The 27,278-nt window shown below is 41.2% G+C and overlaps 1 protein-coding gene across 2 annotated transcripts; it reads left to right on the top strand.

The window, feature by feature from the left end:
• Positions 1 to 1,429: 1,429 nt before the first annotated feature.
• On the top strand, positions 1,430 to 22,506 carry POGLUT3 (protein O-glucosyltransferase 3). Of its 2 annotated transcripts, none has more exons than XM_045797716.2 (8): positions 1,430 to 1,669; positions 7,523 to 7,720; positions 10,105 to 10,391; positions 13,412 to 13,628; positions 15,317 to 15,513; positions 16,884 to 17,078; positions 18,396 to 18,500; positions 19,998 to 22,506. In XM_045797716.2, exons 1-8 carry the CDS (start codon positions 1,468 to 1,470, stop codon positions 20,121 to 20,123), a joined length of 1,527 nt encoding a protein of 508 aa, XP_045653672.1. In that variant the 5' UTR covers positions 1,430 to 1,467; the 3' UTR covers positions 20,124 to 22,506. The 2 variants fall into 2 exon arrangements, with proteins under 2 accessions (XP_045653672.1, XP_087724591.1); XM_087868465.1 differs by lacking the exon at positions 1,430 to 1,669 and adding an exon at positions 6,612 to 6,749 and having other exon boundaries at positions 19,998 to 22,505.
• Positions 22,507 to 27,278: the final 4,772 nt, after the last annotated feature.

Raw genomic sequence — 27,278 nt, forward strand, 5'->3', positions numbered from 1 at the left:
ACAAGGGTTCATATTCAATTATATGCCTTCCTTGATATGTTCTCAAAAAATACTGGGGGTTACCGCAAGTATGATGTAATAAGTCAGGCCATATTTTACGATTGTCCTCTACCAGCTAACCCTCAGACTATTTCTCTGGGAAATTTTTTAAAGTTTGATTTTGAAAGAATGTGAATAAAACATGTTCTACCCAATTTTTCAAAGTGATAGCTAGAGCACAGCAATGCTTTCTATTTAAAGCATGCAGACAACCCCACACTAAAACTTATCAGTGAAAGTAATAATAATAATGCTGCTATACTTTAGCCCTACGATTCACCAGTGATTTACTACCAGTTTCTGAAAATCTTCCCAAAATACAAAGAACACCGTCCACAACCTCTGCTCAGTATTACTAAAATATGACAACAGAACTGGGGAGGATTTTGCCCTAGGAAAAGGTGGTCATAGCAAGAATGCTGAGTAACCCAATTAAACGCGGGAGATGAACAGGGGGTGCCTGGTTCTGGCGGTTCTGGATTGGGGTCTGTAAGAGGGTGCAGAATCCCTCTGTCCATTCTGCACTTTGGGTTCCCCCTGGCTCACCCAGCCTGAGCAGAATGCTTATTTTCCTTGAACAGATTTGAACGATAAGCAAATAAAAGAAGCAAAAATAACAAATGTGGATCAAATGATGGGGGGGGGGAGGATAACAGTGGCTGCCAGCGCTTAGGGCTCCTGCCAGCCTCTTCTTGGACCCCAGCTCCAGCTTCTGAGGAGTGACCAAGACCAGGGGGACAGGACCACCTGACAGAGGTGAAGCTCTGGCAAGTGGCTCAAGGGAAGTCCTTCAACCACCCTGACTTCTGATACCCCAGTGCCTGCTTCCTCGGGATTTGTCCCTAACAAATCGGATGCTCAGAAAACACGTGTTGAGAAAAGCAAAGTGTAGGGGAAGGAGATTAGGGAGAAGGGAGGAATCCCACGGAGGATAGCAGGATTAGGCTGGTGCCCGCGGGAACACAGAGCTGGCAGAGGTGGCGTGACATTTGCTCTGCTCCATGTCAACCCAGTGAAATTCCTCGGCTGAGGGCATCTCCCTAAAGGACATGGAAGTTCTTCGCTGCGGAGCCCTTTCCCTCTCCCCACGGCCATCGCCACGGCGTTGGTGTCCTTTCAAAGCGGTTTCCTCCAAACGGTTGAACAGCTCCAAGAACCAGAGGTGGGGGCCCGGCAAGACCAGGTCTTGGCGGCCGAGGGCTCAGGCTCGCATCCCTAGCCTCACCAAGCCGGCCCCCGGGCCCTGCTCTGCGCTGGGTTCCCGCGGCCGTACGCGCCCTTCGCTGACCCCCGGCAGGGCGCATGGCGCTGGGGCCGGGAGATCGCGGGGGCGGGCCGGCGGGGCGGCTGGTGGCCGCGCACGGGCCCGCCCCCCAGAGCCTGGCCCCACCCCGCCGCCGCCGAGCTGGACCGCCGGGCCCGGCGACCATGCGCCGCCTCCCGCGGGCCGCCCTGCTGCCGCTGCAGCTCGCCCTGCTCGTGGCCGCCGGGGCCCCCGAGGCGCCGGTGAGCGCGCCGCGGAGCCTGGTGTGGGGGCCCGGGCTGCGGGCGGGCGTCGTGCTGCCGGTCCGCTATTTCTACCTGCAGGCCGTGAACTCGGAGGGCCAAAACCTCACTCGCTCGCCCCCAGGTAGCGTTGAGCCGCCGGCCTCCGCGCCCCCCGCCGCCCGCGCGCCCGGCTCCCCGCCGCGCGTCCTCGCCGGGCCCGCGCCCCTGCCCCTCGGGAGTCCGCCCGCCGCCTGCGTGGCGCCCCTCTCCCGGCGAGTGTCGCCCTGCCTCGGCTCTGGCCACCTCCCCTGCCCCCGTCTCCCGGGACACAGAGGGGGGAGGGCGTCGCTGCAGAAGTCTGTGGAAGGAAGGAAGTCAGTCCGCGGGCTCTCCGGCGCTTCGGGTGCGGGCGCCGGCGTTGCGTGCGGACGGCGCCCGGGGTGTTGACGAGGGCTGTGTGACTCACGGGCCGGAGACCGTGTTCCCGCGCTGCTACAGCACGCAGGGAGCGCCTCCGCGCCTTGAGTCATCAAGCCCCAGAAACCGCGTCGGGTGACACGGTTGAGGCCTGCTGGGTTGGAAGCAGCCAAGTCCTCCACCCAGGCAGTGCTGGAGCCGGGGCACCGAGCAAGCGCTTTTGCGTGCTAGATTGTGTTCCCTTAGCTCTCAGAGGCCGACTGCAGAATTAGTGAAACTCGGTAGAAACTCAGCTGCTCTCCCTCCCCAGGGTGGGTCTTGTGCTTGAATCCTTCTGTCCGGGCGTCCTCCCACGTTCTCCTGCTGTCTTGCCTTTGCAACTTCTTGCAACTTGTCCTGCTAGGTTCGAGTTGTTGCCAGTCAGGATTTGCTTATTTCTGTCTCGTTTATGTCCAGCCAGCTGGAACCCTGTTTTAGCAACAAAGAGACAATCAGAATACCCCAGCGCCTTTTCCACTGCCCGCGGGAAACTATGACTAAACATTTTTTTTTTTTTTTAGTTCTAGAAAGACTTTCCATGGCCCTAAGGACCAGAGTAAAAAAAATCCTTAAAGCCAGATTCGAAGTCTTTCACTATGGGGTATATTTTCTCCTTTATAGTTTTCTTTCTTTCCTGAAATTCATTTTATAATGTTATAATGAGGGAGGGGGGAAGCTTTAGAAAGAAAAGGGAGAACGAAGGAAAAATTATACAGGAAAAAAAGAAAGTTACATGATCCAAAGTGACATGCTGCTAATCTCACTATTAATGAAGAGCTAGACATTCAAATAAAATTCCATTCTTTAATCAAAAAATATTGGCAAAGGTTTTTTAAGTGGTGATATGCAAAGCTGTCAAGCGGGCATGGAGATACTCTCAGACCGTGACCTTCGTCCTCTGCTGGTGGGACCATAAATTGCTAAAATGCTTCTGGAAAGCAGTTTTCCAAATGTACCAAGAATCTTAAATATTTACGAACCTAATGTACAAAAAATAAGTTTCAACAGCTAGGAAATGTGATTTTTAAAAAAGATGCCCTTTGCAAACAATGCCCGTGCCCTTTATTTCTGGTTATCTGATTTCTAGGTATCTGACCTGAGAAAATGATCGGAACGTGGTCAAGATTTCTACGCAAGAAATTCTTGCCGCATTATGGTTATTTACTGCAGCAAATTTAACTAGCCAACTCTGAGGTAGTTGCTAAATAAAGTGTGGTCCATTCATGTGATGGCCTATTTGACAACCCATGAAAAGTTAACATTGTAGATTCCACTTATATGAGGTATCTAAAGTAGTTAAATTCATAGAAACAGAACGTAGAAGGGTGATTGCCAGGGGCCGATGCAGGAGGGAAATGGGACGTCGTTGAATAGGTAGAGAGTTTCAGGTTTGCAGAATGAAAAAGGTCTACAGATTTGTTGCCCAAAAATGTGAATTAACTTAATACTACTGAACTGTACAGTTAAAAATGGTTAAGATGATCAATTTTGTTATATGTTTTAACCACAATTTGTTTTAATTTTAAAATAATATTTAAAAATGTTATTTAATAATGCTTATACTAGGTTATGGATGGACTGAACAGGGAGAAATTATATAGTTTCATTTTAATTTTATAATAAATAGATGAACCTATACCTCATTCATTAGTGTTCTCAGTAGTTGTAGCACGAGAATAAGGATTTTTTTTTCACAGTTTTTTCCCCAAGAAAATTTTGCCACAGAATAATCTTAATGTTTTTCTGATCAGGAAAAAACGTCATAAAAAACAAAAGACTTTCACCAAATCTTTTCAGACAACCTCAATTTCATACCCTTAGATTCTCCCTATTTCCTCTCATGCCACTTGATTTTTAGCTTCCATTAAAAGGCTGCCCTGTAGTTTTGAAACACTCACACAACCAGGTTTTTTACGCCTTCCGCCGCCATCATTCACTTGCAATTCCTGAAATTTTTCCTTCTCCAAGAACTAAATGGAAAAAAAAGCCATTTTTTCCCTCAAGACATAGGGTTTCTTACACGACTTACCAAGATTCTCTTAATAATTATCACTCCCATTTAACAGAGTCACCTTTATCTGAATATCATTATTATGCTGTGTATCTCCAGGTACCTGGGTTACAAACACGTGACCTTGAATGTTCTAAAGCAGGGCATCTCAGGCTGGAGTCCGAAGACAGAAATTAGGCAGTCTGTAACCTTGGATATAGGGAAAGAGGCTATCTTTATCTTTGTTTGTACTCCCTTCTGACCTAAACGGAGTATTTCTCCTTCTATTAAGGACGTAGGCAAAACCTGTTGATATTGTTATGTTACCAGCATGTGACATAATGCCGGGCAGAGATGGTCTGTAAACACCATAGAGAAAAGAAGGGGTGGAAGGGAGGGTGGTTGGACTCAGGATGGCTGGGTACAAATACTCATTTTCTACTCAGTCCCCCTTTACCTTCATCGGTAGTGATACCTTCGTAAAGTAATCATACCTCCTGCTTGTGTAGCACTTTAGTGTTTTAAACTGTTTCATTTGTCGTCCTTAATCGTCTTGGAAATAAGAAGGCTGGATATCATTCTCTTCACTTTACACCTAAGACACTGAGGCGCAGTGAAGCTAGAATGTTTTGCCTGTGGCCCCACAGACATTCAGTGTGAGAGCCAAGAGTAGACCCTCATCCTCTTTCCGTTTAATTAAATCTCCTGCAATATGATTGTCATGCATCAGTTTTCAGTAAGTTCCTGGAGAGCATCCATCCGTGGTCAGCGGGCAGCGACGCATTTTTGGAAAGTTACGTGTAGCCTCAAGGTGAAACAGCTTGGCCTTCTGGGACTCTGTTCCCTTGGCCATGTGGGGTTGACGCTTGTTACAGTTGCAGAGCCTTAATCATCTTCCTAAGCAACAGGGAATGCAGTGACTCTGTTGGACCAAGGGTGCCAGAGGTTATCCCTCCAACTCTGAGTTTTGCAAACCAATTCGCTAACGTGACACCGCGCAACAAGGTGGATGCAGGATGGGCTTTGAAGGAAGGATTCAAGCTGTATTCAAATATAGGCTCTGCTACTCATATATAGGTGATCTTGGACAAGTTACTTCACTTCTTGGAGCTTTGGTTTCCCGATCTGTAAAATGGGGGTGACAATGCCTACGTTACAAATTCTTGTAGGAAATAAATAAGGTAGAAAATGCAAATGAGAATCCCAGGCTCAGGGACTGGCACATAATAAGTGGTAAGGAAGTGATTTTTTTTTAAGATGCTTTTGATGCCTTTTCCAAATCAAGTCTTCAAAAGTTCTGATTCTGATGATGCAAGACTTTGATACTGCTGACCTCCTTGATCTACCTTGTCCCTGCATGCTCATTCTATTAACTATCTCTCTTAAAGAGGTTTGAATTGATAAAGTAGAAAAATTCAAGCTGAGCTTCAAGTCTGTTCCATTATGGTAGCTGTTGGGGCAAATGAGAATTCACATTCCTTCCATTTGAAGCAATTTCAAATTGCACTCTTCTCATTTTCTCTTTTATGAGGTTAAAATTGCTTCTATGTCAGTCCTGACCATTGTTATTTTGTGTTGATTCTAACAATTTCATGCCAACAATGGCACAGGCATGAAAGATTACTATAAAAATAACTGAACATTTAAAATATGTATTTCCAATAGCTCTATTTTAGTTTTGTACATTTATTTTGAAATGTAGCTCTTAAATGCCATTTCAGAGATGAAAAAATTCTGTAACTAGGAGAGACAATACAGATTTACTCCAATACTTTGAATTTAGAAATAACGAAGCGTTTTGGAGCTAGTTTTTTCTGTAAATCCGTTTCTTTTCACAACGATCACACATTAATATGTTTGTCTTATATCTCTTGTGTTTATTTACCATTATAAGCTTATGGAGAACAGGACTGTTTGACCAGACACTAAACTTTTCTCTACTGCTTCCTCTTTGGGGAGAAAATTACAGACATTGCCTCCCAGTCCCCAGGCTCTGCTTGCCTGATTTTCAGTCTGCCACAGTGCGCTGTCTTTCTAAAATCAAGTGAGAAATAGCACAAAGCAATAACCAGTGTATTTCATCTAAGCATTTCAGGTAAATGGCTTGCATTTTAAACAATTTCACATTAAATTATTACCTTTTTTTCTTACAATATCCCCTATGTTATAATTCATTATAATTCGTTTAGTTTAGCAGATTTCTTTCATAATTTTATCACACTTGTTTGAAGGATGCTAAAATGTATTACTTAATAACAAGTTGTCAGACACTGTATTTCATTACAAAATTGAAAAGACCAAGGAACGCCTCTCCTGACCCACCAGAAAAAAATAAAACCCTTGAAGATCAAAAGAAAGTAGAAACTTCACTCACAAGATTTAGAAACTAAGAATAGGAAAAAGAAACTTTTTTCAGTAATTTCAAAAAATATATTTTAGATATGCTTCATTTGGTAATATGATAGATGTGAGATGAAGGACTACTTTCATCACTATTTTTTTTGCCAGGACAGTGAATTTCAGAGGATTCACCACTTTTAAGAAAATTTGCCTTTGATATAGTGATTAGCTGTGGTTAGGATATTAACTGATCTTTATTCTCAAAGCGCCTGAGGATCAGATCTGCGCTGAGTGTAGACACCTCCGCTGGACGCTGGGAAGAAAGAGATCACAACATTTATTCCTGGATCACAGTGATATTAGTCACACCGGTATTGTTTCAAAGCCTAAATCAGCTCATATACTACCAAAAGAGAAGGGAAAATTTACTAAGCAGGTATTGTCTACCCTGGCATCTCCAGAAAACACACAAAATTTTGGAGTTGAAAACAATGTTAGATCATCCTAGTATAACTTTCAATTCAACCCGAGGAAACAAGCTTAGAGAAGTAAACTCTAGTTTATACACAACACAACAAAGTTGTGTGAACGTGTGTGTGTGTGTGTGTGTGTGTGTCCGATATCTGTGCACAGAGTCTAGTAACTAGCTATAATCTCTCTCCACTTAGGGAAATAGGCTTAGAAGTATAACTGGAAATTTGGGTTAACAGAAGGGAAATTTCGTCAGAAATGAGGGTTATTAGGTATTAAAATGGTTTACAAAGAAAGCTGGTCTATATTTTACAGGAGAAAGCGAGATTGTCTTGGAGCTCTGTCATTATGAGTTTTTGCATTTTTAACTACCTAGGCTGCTTTAACCCACCCAAAGGAGAAAAGAGCAAAGAGGCAAAAAGTTCCTTGAGTTTTTAATGAAGTGATTTCATTCATTCAGTAAATCTTTTTTGAATGACTAACAAATTGAATGTTGACTCAGATCTTTGGTTTCAAGATGCAACCCAGACATGGTTCCTGGTCCTAAAATTATTTTGTTATTATTTGTTATTATTTTGATGGTATAGAAAAATGTAACTTTGGTGTAGAGACACCTATCCAATAATTGGCAAGACAAAATAACCATGAAATAGTAGTTTTATATATATATATATATATATATATATATATATATATATATATATATATATAAATTTTTTTTTTCTTTCTTTCTTTCAGGTCAATCACTATTCAAAGTAGTAATCAAATCTCTTTCACCTAAAGAGTTAGTCCGGATCCATGTCCCCAAACCTTTGGACAGGAATGATGGGACGTTTTTGATGCGATATAGGGTGTATGACACTGTCAGCGAAGGGCTGAAGATAGAGGTCCTTTATGGTGATGAACATGTGGCTCAGTCTCCTTATATTTTGAAAGGTAAGTGATTATATTACACAATCCAGAGCCAGCCTTATAATGTATGTGTAGACCCCATGCCTTTCAAGGTGGGTTATGATGACCTTGGAGTCGTGTACAACAGAGTGAACGTGGCATGTGTACCTCCTGGAGCTCAACTGTAAGTAATTCTGCACCTAACGCAGGGCCCGAACTTGGTACCCCAAGATCGAGAGTCTCATGCTCTACTGACTAAGCCAGCCAGGCACCCCTCCTGGAGCTCAGTTTAACTTGGAATTTTGCAGGAAAGAAAACTTAGTAAAGAAATCTGAGTGATAAGCAAGAAACTCTTGTGTATTTACCCAGGTAGTTAACATTTTCGGCGCTCTTCATTCTTTAATATAGATCTATATTTCCATCTAGTACCATGTGCCTTCTGCTAAAGGATCCCCGTTATCATTTCTTTTAGTGTGAGAATGCCGGTGATGAGTTCTCCCAGCTTTTGAAAGACATTTTTACTAAGTATGGAATTGTAGATAACAGGGTTGGCTTTGTCTCCTTTCAGGACTGCGAAGATGTTCCTGCACTGTTCTCCCACTTGCGTCGTTGCCAGCAGTGTGTCTGCTGACTTCCATAGCTTTTTGCCTCTGCACTGCTGAAGGTTTTCTCTCGAAGTCGGTTTGAACAATTTGATCATTATGTGCTTTGGTGTAGTTTTCTTCATGTTTCTTGTGCTTGGGTTTGTGGAGCGTCTTAGATCTTTGGGATTATAGTTTTCATTAAATCCAGAAAAATTTTGGCCATTATTTCTTCAATATTTCTTTCTGTTCTACTCCAGAGTTCCTCCCACAATGCCAGTTACCCCTATATTAGGCTGGAAATTATCCCACGGCTCAGTGATGCTCTTTTCATTTTTAAAATTCTTTTTTTTTTTTCCTGCATTTCATTTTGTATGCTTTCTGTTGCTACATCATTAAGTTCCCCGTCTTTCCTTCTGCAGTGTCCAAGTTGTCACTGACTGTATCCAGTGTGTTTTTCATCTCTTGGCACTTTCTCATCTTCTTGAGCTTTTTTCCTGTAATGTAGTGAAGTTACTTGGAAATAATTTGAACCTTTCAAACTTTGCTTTTACAGTTCATTAGGTAAAACCAGAACCATGTTTAGTCTGGGGTTAATTATGCCCCACCACTCAGGCAATACCTCTCTGCCGACTCTACCCTAAGCCCCAGGAATTAGGATGTTTCCCAGTCAGCCTGGTGTAAACAGGTACTGTTCCCAACCCTGAATGACCAGTTGGTAGTCATTCCAATCATTCTGGATGGTTCTTTCCCTGCCTTGGATAGTTTCCTCACTCATATACAGTCTTCAGGAACCCTAAATACTTGAGAGGGAACCTTTTGCAGAGCTCTGGAGTTTTCTGTGTAGTTCTCTCCTTTCAGGGAATGTGTCCTGCAAATGCTAGCCGCCTTGTTCTCCCTGGACACTCAGCTCTGTCCCCTCAACTCAGTGAGACTGCTGGGCTCTGCCTGCATTTTCCCCCCGGTTTCCATAACCTGGAACCTCCCTTAGGCAGTAAGTTTACGAACTGTAGGGCTCACCTCATCTATTTTCCATCTCTCAGACTTACTGTCCTTCACTGCCTCATGTCTGGTGTCTCAAAAACTGTTTCATATATTTTGTCTCTTTTTTTGGTAGTTTCAGGTAGAAGGGTAAATTGGTCCATATAACTCTTCTTGGTCTGAACTAAAAATCCTCAAGAAACATAATTTTTTAAGTTTTTATATTTATAAAATTATGTTAATTTTTATATTTTCACATTAAGTTAAATCTATTCTGAAGTAAGATATTCGATTGGTATAAATTCCTTCTAAAATGAGTCTTCAGAGGAGTTTTATACTTATGGCTGGGTTCTTTAAAATTACACTGCCAGATACCCCTGGGTTGCATATCTCTTTTTTTGAGATGTGCTGATGAAGGTGATTTTAGAGATTCAGGGGAAGAGACCTCCATCTTGTACAAAAAAAAAAAAAAAAAAAAAAAAAAAATCACCACTTGCTATATAATAATGCCTGAAAAGTAATACATTTTCTTTTTCCTTGTTAAAAGGTAAGGTGTTTTATGTTCATCAGGCATTTATGACCCACTGCATTTATCAGCTCATTGGTTGAGAGTGGGTTATATGGGAAGAGAGCATATGCTACCCTAGGTGCTCTAGAGGGATGATGAGAGGGGGATGCAAACTAGAAGCATAGGACTCTGACACAAGTCCTTCCACCACTGGTTTGTTTAGGGCAGATTATCCCTTTCTGGAGAATCTTAGAATTCATCAAGAAGTCATCTTATGTTCCTATCAGGAGCAGAAACAAGCCCCTGTGTGGAGGTGTTTGTTAATGGAGCGTGGCATTACACGTGTTTTGTCTCCCCAGGACCAGTGTACCATGAGTACTGTGAGTGTCCGGAAGAGGATCCGGAGGCCTGGCAGAAAACTCTTTCTTGTCCAACCGAGGAACCACAGATAGCAAAGGATTTCGCTTCCTTCCCCAGCATCAATCTCCAACAGATGCTAAATGAAGTTCCAAAAAGGTTTGGGGATGAGAGGGGTGCCATTGTTCACTACACGATTCTCAATAACCGCATCTACCGAAGATCTTTAGGGAAATACACAGACTTCAAAATGTTCTCGGACGAGATTTTGCTGTCACTGGCAAGAAAGGTACAAGAATGAATTCGTTGGTTCCGAAAACAATACGGGTTTGAATTGCACGAGTGCACTTATACATGGACATTTTTTTATAAAGACATGACAGTACATCAATAGTATTTCTCTTCCTTATGATTTTCTTAATTAATAGTTTCTTTTCTGTAGGTGACTTTATTGTAAGAACATAGTATATAATATGCATAACATACAAAAGATGTGTTAATCAACTGTTATATTATTGGTAAGGCTTCTAGTCAATGGTAGGCTACTAGTTGTTAGGTTTTGGGGGAGTCAAGATTTATACACAAATTTTAGACCGTGCAGGCATTGGCACCTCTACCCCCTGCATTGTTCAAGGGTCAACTGGAGTTTACTTATTTCGTTGTAACTTTGAGATGCTTAGAACAACAATGGCAAAGGATGGAAATGGATTCCAAGCTTGGAAATTTGCATCTAAGATGTCCACCACCTGAGTGGTCATAAATTCTCCCCCCTTGTGGATCTTTCTTTCCTGTAAATGAAGTGGCTTGAGCCCCCATCTCAGGCAAGTAGGTCCTACGGAGCACTCTCAAGGCTTCTATGGACTCCCAGACATGTCACTTTTTTTCTTAAGATTTATTTATTTATTTGGGAGAGAGAGAGCAGGGCTGGGAGGGAGAGAGAGAGAGAGTCCTCAAGCAGGCTCCCCACTGAGCATGGATCCCGAGGCAAGGCTCAAACTCACAACGCTGAGGTCACAATCTGAGCAGAAATCAAGAGTCGGACGCTTAACCGACTGAGCCACCCAGGCGCGCTCAAAGTCACTTCTTGAAGTTCTCCGTTGTGGTGAACACTCTTCCCATTCAGATACCAGTTTCTGCAGCTGTTTTGTTCTTATCATCTCAAAATGACTTAAACGTCAACCACTTTTTCCTTGTTTTACCCTAAGCGCCTCTAAAAGATAGCATGCATGGCACATTTTGTTGAAGGTTCTAGTAACAGAGAGGTTATTTTGTACCAGTGCATAGTAAAAACCAGCCAAACAAAAACCCTACCATTTAAAAATAGACATCCCTCTATTAATCAGACTCGGTCATCGTTGCCTCTGGGATTTCTCACTGCCTGTCATAGATCTTCAGGTCTTGGCTTCTTAGTGTATATAGTTGGGCCTCTATCTCTCAGAAGACTTCTCAGTTCCCCCTGTCCTCTCCCCTCTACTCAACCCTTCTTTCCACATTTCCTGCACTCTTTAGCAGAGCAGCTCAAATTGCCTTTTGCTCTTCCTCCTTCCTACCCATGCAGAGTGAAGAGTGAGGATGGGTATTTTCTGCCTTTCCCACCCAGACAGACTGTCGAGGTAGTTTTCTAAACCAAAAGCCAACTTTGGAGATATGAGGTATACAATCTCCCAAGGGTGCTGAATGTGGGGCTGCAATCAATTCCTATTTATTGTTGTTGTTGTTGTTGTTGTTATTATTACTTAATTCTTATTTTAAATAGCAGCCACCACCCCCCGCCCCGCCCCACTAGCCCACTGTATGAGTATATTAAAGGTACTTGATCATAAAGGAGGTGCTTTCTTCCTGGTCTGCTGCCCTGTATTCCTACCTTGTATTCACGATGCTGCCTCTATGTTTTTACTAGTGACGAATTTGTCACTTAGAAGATGTTTGGCAATGTCCAGAGACAGTCTGGTTGTCACAACTTGGGTTGCTACCAGCACCTGGTCTGTGGAGGCCGTAGACGCTAGTAAACATCCTACCGTGCACGGAACAGCCCCCACAACAAACATGACCCAGACCCAAACGTCAGTCCTGCTGAGACTGAGAAACCCTGTCCTATAGTGGGAACTCCTGGTGTGGAGTTTATTAATGAGCTGATCAGCGAGAGCGGGGAAGCGAGAGGGTGAATCGTCACATCCCCTGCCTTTCCCTCTTGTTCTAGGTTCTTTGCTCAGTAGCTGGGAAGAAATCCAAGATAAATGAGACTCATCTCTGGACTTTGAGCGGCCTGCTCTAGGGGGCCTTGTTTTTGTTATTTGGAAGTTGGGAGTAGGCTGTGAATACAAATAGTGGTACTTCAACATGACAGGCTTGTAAGAAAGGTGAATCTGCCTGAGGAGGGCGAGCCATCAAGGAGGTGACATTTGGTCTGGGTTCGAAGGACGAGAAAGGAGACTGCCAAGTGAATAAGTAGGAGAATATTCCAAGTGAGAAGGGAATGACATATGAGAGTGGGTGGCATTTTCAGAGAGTAGCCGGAAAGTTTACTGTCCCACGCTCAGGCAGAGCAAGATAACAGGGCCTTGCTTTCTGGCCAGAGAGTTTAGACCTTGTCCTGTAGGCTTTAGGTTCTGTTGACCTTGGTAACGTTAATTTGAGGTTTAGGAATTTGGGCAGCAAGGTGAGAGCAGATCAGCGTGGGGAGAGCCTAATACCGGAACACCTAGGGAGCAAGCTACTGCAACAATCCAGGCGAGAGATGAGAAGGCTTCAAGTAAGGCACTGACCGTGGAGATGGACATGGAATGGCAGAGTCCAGAAGTAAAGGTAGACGTGATGTGGAGGTTTGATAGTGAAGGAAAACAAGGGCTTGGGTCTAACCCTGTCGGTTCTCAGGCAGCTGGCAGAAAGAGTTCTCGAAGCCACTTACTCATACCTTTCCATGTCCACTTCTGTAATACTAAGCAATGTTGATAATTTTTAAATTTTTTTTATCAAGTAAACTCTGTGCCCAGCATGGCGCTCGAGCTCACAACCCAAAGATTGAGGGTCAGACACTCCACCAGTGGAGCCAGCTGGGCCCCCCAGCACTAAGGAATTTAGAATGCCACTCTGAACAGAGGGAGCTTACTCCTGGTGAAGTGAATTTGCCATGTACCGTCCTCACCTTTGATTTTCTGATACTGCTGATGTCTGAGAGTCATTCTTCTCTCTTCTGCTGTTTTCACATGTTCACTTTTATCAGCCATATTTTAAGAAGCCAAAGAATGGAAGCATTTAGTACCTAAAACTGAGGTCTTCCCAACACTGATGTTTCTTTTGTTTATGTAGGTCCTTCTCCCCGATATGGAATTTTATATTAATCTTGGAGATTGGCCTCTGGAGCATCGAAAAGTCAATGAAACCCCTGGCCCTTTACCTATCATTTCATGGTGCGGCTCCCTGGATTCACGGGATGTCATCCTTCCAACGTATGACATCACCCACTCCACACTCGAAGCAATGAGGGGTGTCACCAATGATCTCCTGTCTATTCAGGGAAATACAGGTAAGTTAAAGTTTATTCTTGAAGGAAAAACAGAGGTAAAAAGGGGATCTTAAGTCAGAATAAAGGTATATATGTAAATAACCATTGTTCTTATTTTCTAACCAAGAAGAAAGAGCAGTGTAGGATTCTTCTAATCCAAAAATCAGATATGTGGGTTGGGCTAGTAATGTCCAAACCTACTGTAACTGAGTCTTCTTTGAGTTGGTTATTTGTAAATACTATTTGAAAATATATACTTGGTAAAATTGTCATTTAATGCTGACTCCAATGCTTTTGTATTCCTGGGTGAAGAGAGCATTTTGAAAAATATAAAATGATATGCAGATGTGAGAGAATTATGGTAGCAGTATAATTTGGGTATTACTACCTCTAACATTTGGTAAGGAATTTTCCCCTTTGCTCTTTCTGCCTTGCTTGATCCTTCAAAATCTGAATTCCTTCCCTCCCCCATTTGATGGCCTTACACTTACAGCACAACACACTCTTGAATTAAACCAAATTCCCTGAATGAATAAACCCTGCCTGTCTTTACAACCTCTGTTCCTGTTTGTTGTGATCTGGCAGACTTGTTTAGTAGATGCAGCCAGAGACTCTTTGCAAACTACCTAAAGACAACATGAAATGAAAACCAGCTTTTTATTTAGGAAGAGTGAATTCCGGAGAAGTGTGTTAAAATATTAGAGAGAGCGACCCCCTCCAGTTTCTGTACTGTATGATTTATACCTTGAAATAATAACAGGTGTTAACTAATGACCTCTCTTTAGAATAAGAGAAGTAAATTTAAATTAATTCTTCTAGAACACTTCCCTCCCAGGAAGGATATTCTCTCTCTCTCTCTCGTTCTCTCTCTCTCTCTCTCTCTCTCACACACACACACACACACACGTAATTGGGATATATATATATATATATATATATATATATATTTTAATTTCACAGCATATTAGACAAAGTCTTCCCTGTATTCAAAAGTGATATGCTCAAACTTCTGAACAACCCGGAGATTAAAGGTGTGGATGTTACTTTGTTCTGTTCACCCAATCTAAGAACAATAGCCTAGCTCGTTTTTTATCGTGAAGCAGAAAGGATGAAAGAAGCTAGTGCCTTGTGAGTGGGCCAAGTCAATGAATGTCTTTGCTTTGAACTTGATCCAGTGTTATTTTGGATATCTCCTAATGTCTTACAACAGACAGTCCAATATTTGAATGAGCTCAATACGTAGAAAAGTAGGTGAAATTAGGGACCCCTGCCTGGTTCAGTCGGTTAAGCGTCTGTCTTTGGCTTAGCTCATGATCTCAGGGTCCTGGGATCAAGCCCCACATCAGACTCTCTACTCAGCGGGGAGTCTGCTTCTCCCTCTGCCCCTCTCCCCCTCTTGCTCTCTCTCTCTCTCACGCAAATAAATAAAATCTTAAAAAAAAAAAAAGGAAAAATAGGTGAAATTAGAACGTTCTTTCATGTGGTACAGTAAATAAAAGGACTGTTTTTAAAAGTCTAAACTGGAAAGCATCTCAGCAAGATACTTGATCCCATATTTTTTGTAAAGAGCCCCTTATTGTAGAAGATGAATTGATGATCAAAGAGCATTAATATCTTAAACGACAATGGTAGATTACAGATGATTACGCTTACCATTGTAATAAATGTCAAATTCATAATCATTTTTTTTTATGGCTTCAAACTTCTAGGGCCTTCCTGGATCAATAAAACAGAGAAAGCTTTCTTCAGAGGTAGAGACAGCCGGGAAGAGAGGCTCCAGTTGGTACAGCTGTCCAAGGAAAATCCAGAGCTCCTAGATGCAGGAATTACAGGATATTTCTTTTTCCAAGAGAAAGAAAAGGAGCTTGGAAAAGCTAAATTGATAGGTTTCTTTGATTTCTTTAAGGTATGCATTTTTGTCTTCCTGTATGGATATGAAGTGGTAAACTTGTGTTACATCTACCAAATCATTTGGTGGGCAGATTTCTCCAGTCTTGTGAGCTGGCACATGCTTTCTTACTTTCTCCCTTCCTAGCATAGGGAATTGCAAAACTCATTGTGATTTCCTTTTTTGTTTGTTTGTTTTTGTTAATTTTGTCTACCAAAAGGCCAGAACTGTATTTAATACTCAAAATAGAGTGTAGGGATTAACGTAGGGGTTTTGGTGCATTTATTTGTTTTTCTCTTTTTTATATTTGTTTTCATAAACTGGGAATATATATATATATATCTTTTACATAAAGTGATCTTAAAGGCCTTTTTAAACAGAAAGAGTATAAATCCCACAGAAGTACAATAGGAGCTGGAGTTGGGGTTCACGTTCCACCTGTGGTCCTGCCTCTGCCACTAACTGTGGGATCTTCATCTCTTCGTGTCCGTAAACACGCGAGATGCCTGCCTTGCTCCTTCAGAGCATTGTCCTGAGGCTCAAAGATAGCATTGTGAACAATGTGACAAAAATCTGACTAGCTAGAAAACTCTTTGGTACCAATTACTTAGGAAAAAATTAATGACTAAATCCGTGAGTATAGCCTCTTCGTTTCAGTGTGTTATAATGAAAAGAACATTGGATTTGAACTCAGAGAATAGAGGTTTATAAATTTATCTGAACGCCAATTTTCTCATTTGCAAAAAGAAAAAAAAAAGGAAAGAGCTTATGGTAGTACTTGCTTCACATTACTATGATTGAGTGAGGTTTAATTCCCATGAAAAGTGATTTTGAAATGTAAAGTAAGGTTTATTAATCCAGCAAGTAGGTAAACAGGGTACATCTTGTGTTGCTAGCATCACACTAGTCCCCTAAACTTCTCAAGGTTTCTGTCTCCTCAACTCTAGAACTGAACACTGGAGATAACGCTTTCCTTTTTCATAGTTATGTGGGAAGAAGGTACAAATGAAATAATGTATACATGAAGGTATAAATTGTTACCAGCAGTCAGCTTTAATAAACATACAACTTTTGAAACATGTTCCTACCAGGTCACAGAAATCTGCATCCATTACATAGAGTTGAAATAGTTATTCCTATTTCCTACAATTATCGATCATCTTATCCTTAAATGCATTGTATTTCTTAAAATTGACCTGCTCAAGGCTGTTTATGATTTCAATACAAAGAGAAAATGTAAGCTACAAAATAACATATAAAACTTCTAAACACTGAAGTTGGAATGTGTAAAATAATTCCTTTATATTTAGTATGACACTGTTGGTGACAAACAGAAGCAAAGCAAATGGCTGTTAAGTTTTTTCTTTATATTTGTTTTAATCTTTCAGTACAAGTATCAAGTGAATGTGGACGGGACTGTGGCTGCTTATAGATATCCGTACCTCATGCTGGGCGACAGTTTGGTTTTGAAGCAGGACTCAACATATTATGAACATTTCTATATGGCACTAAAACCTTGGAAACATTATGTTCCAATTAAAAGAAATCTTAGTGATTTACTAGAGAAAGTTAAGTGGGCCAAGGTATGTTTTCTGCAATTTTAATTTCTTGAGGCAATAACAGACTTACCAGGGTTATTTACATGAGTTCCATCATGACCCAATTTAACTTGACATTAATTTAGTCAAAAGAAATGTTATATTCTGAAATTTTTCCCTCGAAATATCTAAAGAATCAACATCAGGATCATTTTAATATGCTTTATCAACATTTTGGGGGATTTTTTAGGAGATGGGAAGTCCGGTGTTATGTAGAACATAGATTTTTCTGAAGGAGTCACCACTATTCATGCATATACACACAAGCAAAAACACACCAAAAGCAAATGACAGATTGAAAATCCCAGAGCTAGAGTGCTCTATGCACAAGATGACATTGAAGGCACTTATGGAACCCTTTACTTTTCCCCAGTTAGGAAAAAGGCACAGTGAATGCCTGCTATATAGAACATCTCAAGAATCATAGGTTTCCCATAAAATAAGAATTCTTTTTTTTAAAAGGAAACGTATTAAAAAGCTGTTGTGTTTTATTATGAAACTATAAAAATTTACCCTTCCAAATAAGACTTCATTCTATTTCTAAGTTTCTGAGAAGCAATATTTGGGTATGCAAATAACAGTGTGCCTGAGGCAGAATCATTTTTGTGGCCCTTTGTAAAGAGTCAGGATTGCTTGCCAGTGGCTTTTCTTGTGGGCAGCACGGTAGAATATTAGCTATTTCCAAAAGTATAGTTAGAAACAGTGACTGTTCCTGGTACTGAAGGAATGGCCTGTGGGTACTAATGACTGAATTTCTGATTACAGCAGTAAGATAGGCCTTCGTAGATACCATTTTATGACAACTTTTGGGCTCAGGCTGCGTATTAAAATGGAGTTTTTAAGAGACGTTATAACATGAAAAGGGATTTATTCTACTCCATATTGTATTTTAATATCAAGTAGAGAGGCTATAGGGTGGGGGAACAGGGGATGAGTTCTAAATTTCTTGGGTAGCCAGGACAGTACTAGGGTAGTTCCAAGAGAGACTGCATGTCTGGTGTGCGTATGGAGGGGGCACTTCTGGGCCTGTGGACCCGGGTCCAAACATATGTGACCACTTCTGTGTAACACGGGGAGCTAGGAACATACCTTGTCAATTCCTCAGAGCCTCGCTCTGAAGTTATTTTCCTCGTGTCCCATATCCCCATGCTGGTCACATTCAACCCGACCAACCTCTGTCCTGCTTCATACTCACCAGTAGCCTTCGTTGGGGGGTCACAGGAGCACTTTTCATTTAGTGTGTGTGTGTGTGTGTGTGTGTGTGTGTGTGTGTATGTGTGTGTGTGTGTTTAACCGTTTCAGGAAAATGATGAAGAAGCCAGGAAGATTGCAAAAGAAGGGCAGCTGGCAGCTCGGGAGCTGCTCCAACCACACCGGCTTTACTGCTACTATTACCGAGTGCTGCAGGTCAGTCCCCCCGGCCGCCCTGCCGCCTCAGGCGTCCTCACACGCCACGCTGGGCCTCAGTGCCTCACTTCCTGAAACGGTTCAGAGGTTCAGAGCGTTAGCCCGTGGAACTCTGGCGAAGCCCAGCACCGGCCCACGGAGGGATGGGAACAGTGCTAAGGCCTTCTGTGGTCTCCATATTTGTGTCTCCACTCATTGTTATGAAAAACAATGCATAGAGCCCTTACGAATATAGATGAAAAGCTCCTCCTAGCTCGGCAGTGCTATCTCTTATTAAATGCTTTATGGAATTCCTGGTTTAGGTATTTTCTGAACCTCAGAGAACATCTTTCCTTATCTAGAAAATAAGGGGGTTGGACTGGAGATTATTAACATCTCTCTGCCTAAAAGGTCTGCCTCTTTGTTATTCTTACTACTTAAGATTCATGCTTTTGCTGTCACAGTATAGGATGGGAAGCAAATATTTAGCTTGCTGTAGAAAACAAACTAATGAAATATATTTATAATTTATTTTATATTATATATATGAAATATAATTTATTTATAAATTATAAATTACCTTTATTTATAAATATATAAATTACCTTAGGCTTAATTACTGAAGTGCAGATGTTTATTGAGAATCTAAGAATTGATTAGATTGATTGGTTCTTTGAGTAACTATCTTGTGTTTCACACAGTAAATTCTAGCCAGGAAGAAAAAAAAAGAAATAATGCTTTTGTTTTTAACCTAAACTTTTTTTTCTTTGGACAGAACAAAAGCACATTTCTTCAGACACCTGTGGATATTACCCTCTCATATAAAAATAAAAATGATGAATTACACCATTTGTAAATGATAAAAAACACCATTTACTTAAAGCAGCCTTTCCCTTGAATGACTTGTATACCCTTTGCTAGTTTACCTATAATATGAGTAGGAGTTTCTCCTGCTAAGATATTCATTGGGTTCCTGTACTCATGTCGGTATTTTGTTGGGTTTGGCCCAGCATCAGGAATGTGCAGCTAAATGTATATAGAACCTCTGAATCAAAAGTCTAATTTATAGAAATATTTCAGTCAGTGGCTAAAGTAGAGAGACATTACACGGGTCTGTCACCTTTTACAAAACGTGTGTGACTATGAGCCTAAAGAGAAGGGTGTGTGGGACCACCAGCTTTCTTTTGAGATGCTTATCATCTCTGCTTGTTGATTTCAGTGTTCAACAAATGTAATTATTCTTTAATAAGTGGAGGGTAAATGCCAAGAGGTGCCATTATTTCAAATAGAGACCCATCAGATTGTGGATTGCAGTTCCTTGTTAGATTTTGAAATATTGCGCTTAGTGCCTATAACCCTTGAAGTTAAAATGCAGCTTCAGGACCGGAATAAACCAGACCTTTGGTTTTAGTCTCACGATACACAGCAGCTAGAGACATTGGCGTGAGTGGGGTAGGGACGATCCAGTGGAATGAAGCGTTGACTAATCTTTCAGTTGCCTTCAAACACACATTTCAGAAATATGCTGAGCGCCAGTCCAGCAGACCCGAAATACGGGATGGGATGGAACTCGTTCCTCAGCCAGATGATAACACGTCCCTGTGCCAGTGCCTCCGGGGAAGACCTTTCAGAGAAGAGCTTTAAGTCAGCTCACCTCGACACTCCTGCGTAGGCCAGCGACGCGGTGAATGCAAGCCTTCAGATAGAGGCCGTGCTGTGGCCAGCACAGGCGAGGAGACTCACGTGGACTGGCCGAGACAGCAAGACAGCAAGTACTACAAGTCTCTTTGAATGTTATTTTCTTTTGTGTAAAACTGCTATCATCAACATTGCAGTTTCTCTAAACAGAAAACTTGTGGGTCATAGCAGACAGAGAGGCTTGCCAAAGTAGAAATCACTCTCTATGAAATGATTTACACCATATTTCTTAGTTTGTTTCTTTCCCTTATTCACTTTCCCTCTCCCTCTTCCAAATATGAAGAAAAAATGTTAGTGCAGGGTTCTTCCTCTCTTGTTGCATAATTTCTCCTCCTACAAGCTGCTTTGGACATTCGGTAATAGCAAGCCTCCTCCTGGAAGGTCTGATAAGAATAATTAAGGAAGAAGAGGATGGCTTCCTTGTGAAAGGTAGCTTGGAGACTATGGAGGCCACGTTTTTTAAAGCTCACTCATATCTTTTTAGCTAAGTTTTACCAAGACCTGAGACAAAATTAAGGAGAAATTATGCCACAAACTAGTAATTTCCAATCTGTCTGGGTGTTACACCCGTCAAGGACAACACAGTTATGAGTAGATGAGAACATTCTGTGGGTACCACTCATTATCAATAGATGGACGATAACTACAGTCAGGTGGGGATCCCTACTACTTTTTGAATCTTTAAAAGGGATACTTGAAAACATCTGCCAGAAGCAGCGGTAAGCCTGGTACCTTGGGAATTCACCAATAAGCTGATAAGAAAGGCAGGCATCTTGACTGCACCCCTCCTCTGTTTCATTGCATTGCTGCAAGAAAAACTTTGGAAATTTCCTTTGCCTTTTTGGACAGGGTCAGGACTTAAGACCTATAGCCCAGAAATTCATTACATACTCCTTGTAAAACCACCAATGCAAGATTCACGCCACTAAAGAACACACTCCCAGAGCAAGAGCTAGCTACACTCCCAGTCTAAAAATATTTACTCCCCTAATTGAAATATTTACTTAATCTGAAAAACAATGTAACCACTTTAAAGTAGTCATATCCTTTTATGAAGGTCAAGAAGAACACAGAATTGTATAACTAGACAAGAGCAAAACCACATTTAGGAACAGTGTCCTCAAAGCCAAATATCCAAGGAAAACCAGTACCCACCAATTGTTCAAAAGTACAAGGTCACAAGTATAAAATAAAGGGCAGCTGTAGTAGGACCATATGCTAATGAATCCATGTCCCGCATATATTGTACATGGAGTTTGGGGCTTGTCAAAGCTGAGATTATTGAAAGAAAATTTGCCCTCCTTCACACCACCCTGCCCACCAGCCCCAGGTCCTTCCTTGTGGCTGATGACATCTTGTTAGAAACATCTTAAATTTTTAAAATGTCTATCACCTGCTGCCAAACAAGCCTGACAGTTAAAGGGAACTGAGATACACCATGCAGCTTCTGGGTGTGGAACAGGAAGGATGTGTTTAAGAAATTAAGTGGAGCCCTCAAAAAATTCCATAGGAAGTGAGCAGTCCATCTAGATAATTTTCCATCTGCCCAGCTCAGTCATAGTCTTTAAAAAGAGTTAGTTTTACATGGGTTTCTGGTTTGTTGACACGAATATAACTTAATAAAATTGTTTTACTAAAACTCTGATTTTTTTCCTTCAAATTCACACAATATCTACAAATTCCATTAGTCATTTTTAATACTTCAGTTTTCCTTTAAAAATCTGATTTTTAAAAGGAAGAGAGGGGTGTAAGGAGATACAGGTAAATACAATAAGTGCATTTATCTAAATAAGCTGTCAGCATGTTTGTTGCAGCATTGTTTTTACTAGTAAAATGTTGGAAGCACCTTGAACAGCTTTCATGAGGGAACTGGCTAAATAGTTATTGATATGTAAAGGAATGTAATACACTATTTTTAAAAAGTAGCTCTAAATATACTATCATGAAAGATTTCCATTACAGTATTCATAAGTTACAAAACAACATATATAATGTGAAACCATGAGTGTAAAAAACAAAAATACATTTGTGCGAACTTTCACATTGTGAAAGTTTGGAAGGATTTACCAATATCTGAGGAGGAGACAGAAGGGAATTTTTGCTTTTTGCTGTATACCTGTCTATGATATTTGTTTTTACTACAAGTAATAATCAGATTGTAAAATAAAGAAAAATGTAAACCTAGGCAAAGACTGTAAGTGCACAAGATATACATAAGAAAATGGATATTTATATTTTCCATTATGCTGTTTTTAAATCTACTCTGTCTAGAATTTTATATCATGGGACATATTGTATACATTTTTTAAATAAAGTAAATTTTCTAAATAAAATTTTGAAAAAGATAATTTCTGTTTTTAAGAAAGACTGTAACCACCAGGGCACCTGGGTGGCTCAGTAGATTGAGCCTCGACTCTTGGTTTGGGCTCAGGTCATGATCTCCGGTTCCTGAGATTGAGACCCCCGCACCCCCACTGCTCAGTTGTGGGGGTTGGAGATTCTCTCTTCTTCTGCTCCTCCCCCTGCTTGCACACATGCTCCATCTCTTTCTCTCAAATAAATAAATAAATCTTTAAAGAAAAAGAAGAAAGATTTTAACCATCTATAGCTCTGGTATTTCTGTAACTAGGTTGGTCTAATTTTAATTTTATTGTGTCTTCATGAATAAATGAACCAAAACTTATCACTACCACTCAATCCCTAGTAGATAGAAATCTAATATTAGGGGGAAAGAATTTTGGGCTTGACACCATTATTTTCTCTTATTTCAAGTGAAAATACAAGATGTGTAGTGTCTTAGCTGGTTCAGGTAGCCATTATACTGGTTTAGCTGTAACCAGGTATGGTGACAGATGTTAACTAGAAATTAAAAAAAATAAAACTGGTTTAGGGCTTTACCAGCTAAAGAGCTTAAATTTAGAAATAGCATTGGACTACAATTACCTGTCACTTATTCTTTGATCCTGAGCACTAGCTGCCAAATCGCTAAAAGCATCCGTTTCCTTATTTACAAATGAATAAATTACTTAAATATGAAAGATTTTGTGTGTTTCTCCTACATCTTTAAAGCTCTTGGTGGAAGTGACCAGACTTTGTAGTAAGTTTAGCCCCAATTCGCAGAAAGTCACTTCCGTTTCCCTTTCGAATTCCTTTGCCTCTATACCATTAACAAGAGCGGGGAGAGCTCACAGGTTCAACTATCACATTTTTTTCCGTTTCGGATTCCCTGGAGACAGTGAGGGATGGGTGAAGGAAAGGGCGGGGCCGAGGGGCGGTGCTAAGAGGGTGGGGGCAAGGGGCGGGGCCTTGAGGCGGGTGAGAACGGAAGTAGAGCGCGTCATTTCCGTCTGCGTCATTTCCGTCTGCAGTGTAACCGAGGAGTCCGGCGGTGCCCGGGACCGCAGCGATTGACAGGTGAAGGGAATGGTGTCCCCTCCCTCTCCGCCAGTACCACAGCAGTTCCGCTCGCCTCTGTGGCGCCTGGTCTGAGCTTACCCTTCTCCAGCGCCCTAAAGGCCCCCTATCCCTGAGTGCCGCTCCCCAGACCACCCCTTAAAAACGTTTGGTGTCCCTGAACCGCCCCCCCTGCCCCGCCGCCTTCCAGCCCCAGGTTTCCAGCGCTGCCCACGGCCGACTCCCTGCTCGTCCTGTCGTCTCCCGGTCCCCGCTCCTCGCACCTCCGCAGAGACCTGGTTTCTCCCCCTTGAGGCCAATGGCAAAATACTTGTTAACCCACCTCACCTTTTTTTTTTTCCTGGACTTTTTTTTCCCGTTTCGGTATTTTCTGCCCCTGCACTGCGTTATTTAGAGCTGGAAAAAGGAAAAGCGTTCCTAAGCAGTGTATTAGTGGTTCTTTGCCCTCTTCCGCCCTCGGTATAAAGAACCACGGGAGAAAAGAGCGAAATCACGAAAGTGATTTTAAAAAGGTCACGAAACACATTGGTGTATTCACTAAAACAAAGGAGAAAGTGTAGGTTCCGATCCTAGCAAATCAGCTTTAATACTCTTTCCCAGGTTTTAAAGTAAGTGGTACTGAGCCTTCAAAGACTTATCTTGGGGGCTTTTTCTTAGGAAGATAAAAGATCAGCGGAGCCGTAATCTATTAAAATAATTATCATCGATTTGAGATAGATGGTCTTCCGTTTCTGAATCTGCACGTGGAAGCTGGATGTAATTCCTTCATTACTTGAAGAGTGGTTCGATGGTACTTTCTAGTATATTACAAATGAAGCAGTGTTTTCACGTTGGTTAATTTGGAGCCTCATAATAACCCTGTGAAACCAGTATCGCTGTTAATCTAAGGATCAGCTGTTCTACCCGCTCTCTTCTCTGGACTGTGTTCTCTTAAAACTACTCAAAAGACTTCCACCCTTCAATTAAATGCTTCTCTGGCACCTTTAATTTCTCCCTCACTAAGGGATCATACCTAACAACGTCTTAATATGCTTTAATTTCTCTCATATTTTAAAAAACACCCCGGAATCCATTCCTGGCGGCCAGCCCTCGCTCTGTATCTCTGCTTCTAAACAGGTGTTATTGTACTTAGGGTCTCGACTTTGCCTCCTCCTTAACCCCTGCCAGCCTTTCTTCCTTGCTACTCTGCTGTAAACAGTACTTAACAAGGTTACCAGTGACTTTATCTGGCCAAATCTAGTTCTTTATTCTCAGTTTACTTGACCCTCCTTATGCATTTGACACAATTGAGCACATTCTCTTTCTTGAAATATGCGGGATATCATCATTCCTCAGTGGTGTTAGTGACTCGTTTCTGAATCAGATTAATGTTGAAAACTGGAATATCTGTCAGAATTTTGTGCTATCCATAATGTAATGGTGACACGACACGTTTATAAATGTAGTGTCCGTTAACATTTTCACCACCACTTTCTTCAGTCTAGACAACCAGCAAAACAGTAAATCAAGACCTGATTTGTACTGTTTGTCAATTTTTGTGCTGAAAATACCCTGGCCATGGAAAATTTCAAGATACAAAATGACCTCAGGTATTGGGAAGAAATGTGCCCTAGTGCATCATAATCTATTATTTCCACCATACATATACCAGTAGGTAGCACGTGGAGGCTAGTAGTTCTCAACCACAGGTGATTTTGTTCCGTGGGGGATGTTTGGCAATTTGGCAATGACTGGGGACATTTTTGGTTGTCACAGCTGTGCTGCCAGCATCTAGTGGATAGAGTCCAGGGATTCTGCTAAACATCCTACTGTATATGGGACAGCCTCCACAACAAAGAATCCAGCCACAATTATGGGCAATGCCACTGCAATGAACATAAATAACCTCGAGAAATAAATAGTAGTAAAATGTAGTGTAGGGAAGGAAAAAACTGTTTCTCTACTACCTTAGCTTTTATAATTGGGACCCGCAAATTAAACTGACAAAAGACCGATTAACCAGAAAAAAGGTAAACCAATTTTATTTTCTAGATAATATGTCAGTTTTACATGCACATGGGGGTTTCACAGAAAAATTAAAAACCCAGGGGCGCCTGGGTGGCTCAGTCGTCTGACTTTGATTTCAGCTCAGGTGATGATCTCAGAGTTGTGAGATCCAGGGCCACATTGGGATCAGTGTAGAGCCTGCTTGAGATTCTCTCTCCCTCTGCCACCGTCCTCTCTACCCCATGCTTGCTCACACTCTCTCTCTCTCTCTTTCTCAAATAAATCTTAAAAAAAAAAAAAAGGGAATTAAAAATCTAAAGAGGAGGTTAGACCCAGGGTTTTATATACCATTTTAACAAAGAGTGATAAATTTGTGAAGTGACAAGGCAAAGGAAAAGGATTTTGGACTTCTAGAGGTGGTAAATCGTGGGAAGGTAAATATATTGGGAAACTATTAAAGGTAGGGGTTATTTTAGTAAGGTTTGTAAAGACCCATCTCGCTGCCTTTTTATCTCTGGTTATAATGCTTATTTTTCTCCTGTTGGTACGGAAAAGGAGAGAGACAACACTTTTGCAAAGGGAAATTTGTGTCCCACTTTTAGCCAGATGGGGAGGGTAGAGAGCTTTTCCTGCATTTGTTCTTTCTAGATTGCCTTTAGCTCAAAATAATCCTTATGCCAAACTGGCATATTTTAGGGTAGTGTATTATGATCCCCTATAATAGATAATTAGTAGGTGATAAATTTTGAGTATTTGTTACCTTTATTTTATTTAATTGTGAGCTTAAATAATTTTTAGTAGTTGCTGTGTTTAAAAACCAGCTTACAAAATTCTTGAAAATTTAAATTTTGGTTCCACTCAGCTAATACAAACCAGCTGTGGTACATTATCCAAACCAGAAGTTTGTAGTCACGTTCTCCTATAATTATCGTATGGCTCCTACCTACTTCTTTGACCTTTTCCCCCACATTTCTGCCTCTTTTCTAAGCTCCAGCATTTCTTTCTTTCTTTGAGCCACTTAAACACACCAAGCTCCTTATCTCAGAGCATTTTCATCTTCTCTTCCCTGTGCCTGGAACTCTCCTACAGTGGTCCTGTAGTTGCTTATTTGCATCATGAAAATTAATGTCTTCTCAGTAGAGAGGCCTTCCCTGACTCCTTGTGCTAATATAACCCTGATCATTCTTTGTCCCACTATTCTGTTTTATCTTCTTAAGTGCACATGCATTTCTTTGCGTTTTTACCTCCATATTTTATTTTATCTTATTTTTAATTTTGAGTAGGCTCCATGTTCAATGTGAGGCTCAAACTCACCATCCTGAGATTAAGAGTTGAATGCTATCTACCATCTGGGCCAGCCAGGCACCCCCGTTTTCTTTAAATATTAAGTATTTGCTTCCCTATTTTAAATAACATGCTATTCTACTTGTTCTTGATTTCTTTTAAATGTAGTTATTATCTGATAATTTTCTTTAATACAAACCTCTTACACCAAAGTGCCATAACATACATATATACTTACACTCATCCTCTCCCCTCATCTTCCTAACTAAAACAACAGAGAAATCCTGCCATAGTACTAAGTAGGATTCAGAAATTTAATTGCATACAATATAATGTTGAGTCAATCCAAAGTAACTAAATATCCAGGGTCAGCCTACTTTGGAGACAGGAGCTAGTCAGCAATCATGTTATATCCAA

The sequence above is a fragment of the Ursus americanus genome, chromosome 16, assembly GCF_024610735.1.
Source record: "Ursus americanus isolate L20-20 chromosome 16, mUrsAme1.1.p, whole genome shotgun sequence".
In the NCBI taxonomy this organism is placed as follows: Eukaryota; Metazoa; Chordata; class Mammalia; order Carnivora; family Ursidae; genus Ursus; species Ursus americanus.

Bases quoted from the DNA above. Each gene is read 5' to 3' on its own strand.
- POGLUT3 (XM_045797716.2), top strand. From the start codon at position 1,468: ATGCGCCGCCTCCCGCGGGCCGCCCTGCTGCCGCTGCAGCTCGCCCTG. The intron at 1,670-7,522 runs GTAGCGTTGAGC...TCTTTCTTTCAG, and splicing joins CCTCACTCGCTCGCCCCCAG to GTCAATCACTATTCAAAGTA. The intron at 7,721-10,104 runs GTAAGTGATTAT...TTGTCTCCCCAG, and splicing joins GTCTCCTTATATTTTGAAAG to GACCAGTGTACCATGAGTAC.